Source organism: Apteryx rowi, unplaced genomic scaffold (genome assembly GCF_003343035.1).
Source record: "Apteryx rowi isolate R43461 unplaced genomic scaffold, aptRow1 scaffold_123, whole genome shotgun sequence".
Lineage (NCBI taxonomy): Eukaryota > Metazoa > Chordata > Aves > Apterygiformes > Apterygidae > Apteryx > Apteryx rowi.
In genome coordinates this window covers 1,641,397-1,649,873 of record NW_020447453.1, presented here as the reverse complement: position 1 = coordinate 1,649,873, position 8,477 = coordinate 1,641,397, and the positions used below count along the sequence as shown (strand labels likewise).

The 8,477-nt window shown below is 37.7% G+C and overlaps 1 protein-coding gene across 2 annotated transcripts in view; it reads left to right on the top strand.

Annotated features, from left to right (window-relative positions):
- Window positions 1-143: 143 nt before the first annotated feature.
- The window catches only part of TFDP1 (transcription factor Dp-1), a 45,876-nt gene continuing 37,542 nt past the window's right edge, over window positions 144-8,477 (top strand). For both annotated transcript variants that reach the window (XM_026055272.1, XM_026055265.1), the window contains exons 1-2: window positions 144-252; window positions 511-595. In XM_026055272.1, coding sequence (XP_025911057.1) covers window positions 584-595 — 12 coding nt within the window. In that variant the 5' untranslated portion in view covers window positions 144-252; window positions 511-583. The remainder of the gene's footprint in view (window positions 253-510; window positions 596-8,477) is intronic.

The window sequence follows — 8,477 nt, the reverse complement described above, 5'->3', positions numbered from 1 at the left end:
CTCTTGGTGCAGTCGCGGCCCGGCCGCCCGCGAGGGGGAGAGGGGGGTTGCGGAAGGCCCTGGGGGGAGCTGGCCCCTGAGGCCTACTTGTGCCTGCTGCTGGAAATGGGGGTGGGGAGGAGGAAGAGGCGGCCGAGGGAGTGATCTCTTCTCCCCGCCGCCTCTGCCCGCGCCTTTCTCCGCCGGGTTGCAAAGGGCGCAGCTGGACAGGGACCGGCCCAGCGTGGGCTCCGGCTGCCCTGCTGGGATCGGGTGTGTGCTGGGGGAAGGGCCCTCCTGCGAGCCGAGAGCTCGTCTCAGCTGTAGGATAAGGGGTATTCCCACGCATGAGTTTGGGGTGGGGGTGGGGGGCACTAGGGGGTTGATTGGTGATGCCATAAAACTTTTTATTTAAAAAAATTCCGTTTTTTTAAAAGTAAAATGTATTTGGCGGTATTCTGTAATTTCTGTCGTAAAAACTTTTCCTCCTTTCATTTCTTATAGCCAATGTTGTCTTTACTTACTTTCTAGAAAATAGCATCATTGTCTCTGTGTCCTGCAGCCATCAAGATTTTAAGAGGATTGATTTCTAGTCTTTGGTAACATGGCAAAAGATGTAAGTATATTTGTAGTACATTATATGTGGAAGTATAGCTAATATATTTTTGCTTTTGTTTTTACTAGCAGAAGCAAAACAAGTTATGCTTTACAATAGCTGGCAGTAGTGGATATATGGAACATACTTTTTCTGTGCTGTACACCAAGCCTAATCTATGTTTTTCTTAAGATGAAACAACATAAAACCATCTTTATATCTGCAGCCATTTTTCAGAGTGATTAATGAAGAGATCACTGTCCCCATAAAAGCACTTGCGTTGGTGGCGTTATGTGTATTCACACTGGACACTAAAAATACTTGTTTTTGAATTGAATTTAGAAAACTCCACATACATAAAATACTGCTGAGATTTTGGGGTTGTCGTTGACTGCTCCTTTGTTGTTACCAGTTGACAACTGGCAAAACAGGAGTGTCAATGCTAGCATTCTGCTCAAGGAGGCATCATGTATTCAGGGGAGAGAAGTTGGTTCAATCTCCGTGTGTATTCATTGTTTCTCCTCTGTCTACCAAAAGATGCTAATTGGTGTCAGTAAAAACAGGCTTTGGGGACTTTCATCATAGACTTTCATTATCATTGACTTCAAGGTTAGTGGCTTTGATTCTGTGGCCTACCTTTTGAACCATCTACAGTATGCTTGACCTGAGCCAAAAGGCCAAGAAGTGATATGTTTGCTCCTTACCCATTTCAGTATTTTTTTAACAATTAGAAAAAACGTTTAAATAGATCCTGCATTTAAAACAGAATTCTTTATTAATGGCTAATGTAATTGGGCTTTCACATTTCTTTATTGACAGTAAGACAAGATACTACTCCATAGTCCTATTAGAATATATCTTCACTTAAAAAAAAACACAACTAACAAGCTAAGGAAAAGTGATACAACTTCAGATTCTTAAACAACAGGTTAAAATGTGATATGAACCATTGTAGGTTTCAGGTAGCGAGAATTTCAGTGCAACAGTGATTGGTTTAACAAATTAATCCTGCAGAGAATTTGAGTAGTTTAGAAGCAATTGAAAAACATCTTAATATACAGAGAAGCAACCAGAAATACATAGTCACTCAAAGCTTGCCTGGCAAAGATAAGCATAGCCAAGTATGTTACAGATAGCAGATAGTTCAGGGAATGAAAGGCCATCTTAGCGGGAAGAAAATGGAGGAGGAGTGTTAGAATAGGAGAAGAAATTGAAGCAGTTCAAAGTAATTGAGATATTAAAGTACATTTGTTTAACGTTGTCTTTTGTGAGAGAGGTCAACCCAGTGAGGAAGTACTAGCACCTGTGAATACTGATGAATACCCTAGAAAGTCTAGGAGAGCATAATGAGAAAAAGACATTTAAGAAAGAATGACATGTTACATAGAAAGTTCTAGCCGCTTCTAGAAAGGAGAATAGTTAAGGGAGGAATGAGAAACATGAGAAAAAAGATGCTACAAATAGGAGCAAAAATTGTTTTCAGTGTCTTCTGAGAGTAAAAGAAGTAATCAACTGAATTTAGAAAAATGGCAATCTAGATTTTAGGTAAAATTTTAAGTCTAATTGGACACTGGTACAAGCTAGCTAGAAAAGGTCTGAAATCTTATTTGAAGGATTTTCTAACCTGTTCTTAAAAACCTCTACATATATTTAATCCTGTCTCAGGGAAGAAGGATGAACTACTTCCTTTTTTTGCAGACCGTTACATGCCTACCCTTATGTAACGTCGAAGACCATGTTAATGAATCTTGTGAAGTTTTAAATACGTTTTGCTTTCCCAAGTCTGACAGTAGGCCATACTAAGTTTGATTTACTGCTAGAAAATAGAGATGCTAATTGGTGTAACAATTTTTGATTTTCAGAAGGGAAAATAAGAATGATTCTGGTAATTGTCCAAAGTCCAAGTTCATTCCATAGTGAAATGGTGGAATTATTCATAATAGAGAAAATGTCACTAAATTTCTAGGCACTGAGTCCGCGGAGACCTGCACCACTGTAAGTTTAAACATTCTGACATGGAAACACTGACATGATTAATGGCTCATGGTTTTGCCATGTCACCTATCAAGTGGAGTAACCGACTGTAAGATACAGTGGTGAAGGAGATGGCACAGTCAGGAGTTGGTGAATGCCCCACCCCTTCCTTCCCTTTTTCCCAACAAGGCTGAAATGGCTAGTCTGTGGTAACGGTTGTGTTGCTGTGATGCTAAGTCTGGGCTTCAGATGGCATTTACGTGACCAAGTGGCTTCCGTGTGCTCCAGCCTGGGAACACAGGCTCAGTGTACCTGCCACGCTTACTCCATGCTGCTGGGTCTAGTGCTAGCTCTAGTGACTGATGAAGCAGACAACTCTGCAGGAGGGGAAGGTGTGGAGCCAGGGCATGACAAGATAAGTCTTCTCTCTTGTGCCTCCCCCCCCACACACACACCTGCCGCAGGAAGGCACATTTCTTTTCCTTTTGTTGATCACTTCAGCTCTTTTTTCCTCTTTATAAAAACTACAGTTTGAAAGGGCCTGTTTTAAAAGTTAAATACTCATAGAAGTTTGCAGATTGAGARCTTACTGGATTACTTGAACAAATAGGGAGCATGATAGAGAATGCTGGCAAATCAATTATTTGTTTTTAAAAATGACTAAATAACTACAAAAGTACTGATCAGGTGTGCTGGCAAGATAGTATTTATAAGCTGTTTGACCAAATCTAAATTCTGCTAAATACTAATTTAATATGTATCCCTTTAAAGCTTTTCAGAGTGTATGTTAAAGAGAAAATAACTAACACAGTACAGATTTTTGGCAAAATATTTTCATTTCCTCTGACATGGTCCAAAAACTATTAGGAAAAAAAAAAGATAGATACTTTCATATCTAGCATCTTAATTAAGAACCTGAAGGTGAAGTTGAAAAGTGTAGTCACAACTAATGTTGCAGTTGGATAAACTGAAAAATACTAGTGAAGAAAAGAAATACTAGTAGCTTGTGAAAGCTAAAGTCTCTGTATACGAATCAAAAAATTTTTTTCAGAAAACTGTGGGTTACATCATATAAGGACTAGGGGATCTGGAAAGCAGTAAATGGTTAAAAAAAAGAAAAAAGCAAAGGCAAACTCATTTTCAATGTGATCTGGTAGCAGTAATGAGCACAGTTACTGCTCATTTTCTGCATGTGAGCATTGTGTAGTGTGGTGAAGCAGTTCTAGCAAAATCAGGCAGATTGGTTGTGGAATATCACATTCAGTTCAGAAGGGCTTGTTACTACAAAGACTACTTTGGTTGTAGTTCAAAGAAACTGATAGAAATGTGCATGGAAGAGAGAACACATCGCAGTTCTGAAGAATGTGTGCAGCTTGGAGACAGGATCATTCTATTGCCTGTCAGAGACTGAGTGACAGATTGTGGTCAGTCAGGGTTGGTAGAGTTGGGTACAATTTAACATGTACGTTTGCACTGTGCATGTCTTCTGTGAGCATAGTGAGTACAATGGGTGGGAAGCCTCTTGGACTGAGGCAAAGTTAGAGTCAATCACACATAGAGAATCTCCAGAAACTCCAGTTTAGTCAGCATTCCTCTTTCTGGTTAATCAGTGTTATTTTCTAAGATTCTGCTGAGTCTACTCGGCTATAGACTCTTCCATTGCTTACAGTTCTGTCACCTTCCGGGCAGGAGCCAGAGGTGCCAAATATAACAGTGTCCTCAGCTGACTTGTGCTGCTCACTGGATTCATGCAATAAAATAATAAAATTTTTTGGGGGCTACAGTTCCCTGAGGGAAATGGTGATGTGTCCATCCTTGGGATACTTAAAACCAGGCAGGGTGCAATACTGATAGAAGAAGCAGGAATTACTATAGCAAGAAAGTAAATTAGGTAACTTATGGGTGGTTTTGTCTTCAAACTCCCAGTATGAGACTGAGGACTAGTTGCTGGTCAGTTTTATATTCAGTTAGATATTAGAATTCTCTGAAAATTAGGAAGGTAAATATTTCCAGTATCAATGGTTAATATACCCTCCTCCACTAATTTAACAGTTTTTAAACTGTAGCTGAAGATTAAACGTGTGGCATGATCCGGGTTCTCCTTTCAGTTATTTCTGTTGCAAATGAACTGTTGAGGCCTCCAAAGCAGCCATAAAGAGAAGCTTGTTGCTCTTTGCTTTAAGACCCATTTTTATATAGAAGAGAAGAGTTAGGAGTCACCTTCAGGGTCTGGAGCTATTAGAGAAGATAGTCCAATCTGTGGTAGTACAGCGAGTTCTGGGAAAAAAGGGGCTAGGCAAAAGGAATTAGTAAGATTCCTTCTGTTCTCAAAAATTGTATATATAATAGTTTCTTTATGTAGCAGCAGTTGTTTATGATTATTTCAGTTGTTCACCATTATCTCATGGACTGCTTCCAGTCATAGAAAAGAATTTTGTCATGAAGAATATGCAATTGAAAACTAATTTGGTATTTCACAAACTTTTTGTACTGACGTGCCATTGTTAGCCTTCAGAATGTCTCCCAAACTCAAATACCTTTCTTGAGAGCTCTTCATTGGAAAGTTCATACATTCTACTTTTTCATAGGTTGCCTTATAGTGATGTTAGTTTTGGAACCACTGGTTCTAAAATTAGATTTTTTTTTTTCAAATTTCATGTTTTGTTTTACTGTCATCTTTTTCTTGAATTAGTTTATGACTGATTTTTCTCTTGATCTCTAGCTTGCATGGCTGTAATAAATCTTAAGATATCTTCTCAGTATTTCATGGTGCTTTCATTTGTGTCGTTCAACACTAGATATGTCCTCTGCATCTAAATTTGCAAAGGGAGCTCTGTGCACATTTGTAAATTCTGAGGACATCATGTAAGAAGTTCTACCTGCACAAAGTTCAGCACCTGATTTAATGTTACTGTTTAAGAGATCTAAAGATGTAGGGATTAAGGTTGTTTGGTTTTTTATTTTAATTGAGTGATCAGAAAATGTTTGGGTACATGGTTTCATCTAATCAATTTACTGAGCAGAATACTTACAAAAGAACAACAGCAAAATCACCCTTACATGTTCAGTAGGTCTGTTTCTTTCCCCAAATTTAGTAGATCTGTGCTGCTGTACAGTAAATTTCTCCAATACAATCCAAAAGTTGTACTTTGATAGTTTTCATATGGTGCTTTTATATCAACCTCAGGCAATTCTTTATGATCTTAAAGGGTTGCATTTGGTATACATTTTTTGAAAAAAGAGATACTAATGGAAGCAGGAGAAAGATGTGTTTGGGAACTTTTTTTACATGATGCACTTTTAATGGTTAGATAGTATTGAAAGGTCTTCAAAAACATTTTTCAAACTTTTTAAAATATTAGCTGGTTTCTCCTTTTATGTATTTTTTGGTTATGTACTGGGAGATTCAATAAAGATGGACTAGAGAAGTTGAATCCTTAGTGGAGCTCAGGTGTTTCGTTCACCTTTTCTGACATCATTTTAGTTCAGTGACTTTTAAGTAGCTTGAATTATTTTTATTTGCTTTTAGTCATTCCTCACATATTCAGAAATTTATGAATTGATCAATTAATATTATGAAGTTAAGTCTTCTGGGAAGAATATCTCAATTTGGGATTTCAAAGATTAAAATTTTCTTAAATATGTTTTTTAGAAGGGGGCAGAGGTAAAATAATCTTAAAGATCTCCTTTTTACATTATAAATAACACAATAAGAGCGTGTCTCATTTTTTGTGTTGGTTCATATTTAAAAGACACAGAAAATAGCAACTCAGAAGTTACCTGTCAGCTTGGTAATTTATTTGTGTAATTTAAGTCTTTTCCTATAGCCTTTATGTGTTTAATTTCTGTAGGTATTGTATGTTTTAGTTTATGGTAGTGGCTGTTTATAGATATATATCTGTAGTTTTACTGAGTAAATACGGTGCGTGCTGATGACTTAAAATGATAAACAAAATACCAGCTTTTAATAGTTCAGTTACAGTAGGGATCTTAATGTATCACTTATTTAGCGATTATATTTGCTTGACTGAATATCACTCAGTGGAGATTTATTGTGGCTGGTTAGGATTAGTGGGAGGAAAAATGGGCCAATCTTTGCTAAACATTCTGTACATTGAAGTCGTTCTCAGGCTGATAGTGGACAACTTGATTTTAAAGGTTGACAATGGTCCATATACCCCCAAATGTTGTGTTGCATTACTCTACATTTGATAGGTGTCGCAGTATCGCATTAGTAATACAGACTTATTTGAAAATAAAATTGTGGGCTGCTGTAGTCTTTTAATACACTGATGAGGAGATTAGTGAGGCAAATGACTTTGGGATGAATCTTGTTTAATGTTATTTGTTGAAGTCTACTGTGGTTAAGATGCTGTTGAACAAACTGCTCTAAAGATTTGGTTGGAAAAACAACAGTCTACTAGGGTCAAATCTAGGATGGTCAGCACCAGGAGCTAGTTGTGGAAATGGCTGCTGCTTGTTTGTTTACATGATTATTTAGTTCAGGAGGACACAGCTGATTGATTTTTTTTTTTTTTTTCTTATTAATTCAGCTGGTAGAAGTGGCAAGCCAGTGATTTGAGTATGAGGTTCCTAAGGTGAATATGACCAAAGTTGCTTCCTTCCTGTAACTTTGCAGTTAGTTTTGGGGAATGCCAACTTCAAAGTGTGCAAGGATCATATCAGTTGGAGTTCAATTATTGCGAAAGACTGGTATTTGTAAGAAACAGCCCAATATAATGAATTTAACTCCAATCAAGTTTGTGAATCTGTGTGGCTCCTTAAACTGGACCACTATTTGACTCATCTTCAAAGTGAATTTTTCATGTAATCTTTGTTGAATTCTAGGTGCGTTACTCTGCTTAGAAAAATAACCAAAAAAGCTAATGGTCTTGACGTACTGAACAAGATTGCAAGTGTCATTTTGTATATACTCGGTGTCTGAGGTACATGCATTAGCAGCAGAGCCTGTATGGAGAGCAAAGATTGACAGTGCTTAACTGAGGTACTGTTCTACATTTAGTTTTTATCTTCACAATTTTCTGTGTGATCCAGATCTTTTAATGTGTAGTGTTTTGACTTTGGCCTGCTAGCTAAGGTGCTAATAAGTCAATTTACTTTTGGGGAAGCTTATTTCAATGGTATAGCTCCTTGCAGAGTGTTTGACAAATACACTGGTCTTCACAGTGCTTCTGTGAACTGAGGATGATCCCTGTTTTGGAAACAGGCAATGGAAGCACAGACAGTAAAATAACGCATCTGAGAATTTTGCAGATTCAGACTTCCGTAACCTGACTTTAAAAGTTCTTTTATGTAACTTTATACAGTAGGGCATAGTTCTCGCTACTTCATTTGCAAAATGCAATTCAAATATTTTCAATTTAAGACCCTCCTTTCCCTTACTGCAGTCCTCAACCTTACTCCTTAATTGCCTTTTAATTTCTGTGAAAAATGAATTGGGTGTCCCATAAAAATAGTCTCCTGCATTTACATGATGATTCATTCCCAGAGCATGTTTGCTCTGGTCCCTGAATGAGATGGGAGTCCAATGAAAAAAATAGTGTGTGATCATCTTGTTACAGATGACATCATGCATATGGATAGGTGTGGAAGAAAAATTAGGGTTGTTAAGCAACCTTGTTTCTAACACTTACGAGCCTTTCTCTACTTCGTAGCCATGCTAATTTTCCGTTTATTTCTTTGTAGCTTCCTGATATGAAAATGAGGCAAACCAAAAAAAAAAATACATTGTCAGTGAAGTGGCACATAATAAAACTGCATGTGATAGGGCCTTTACATTTATTGCCTATTCTTAAAAGGTAAAATCCTAGGAATTGTTATTCTCTGTGGATCAAGTTAAGGTGAAGCTTGCATGAGATGTGTGCGTTTTTGCTAGCTGGCTTTGCAAATGCCTGCAGACAACAGAGGC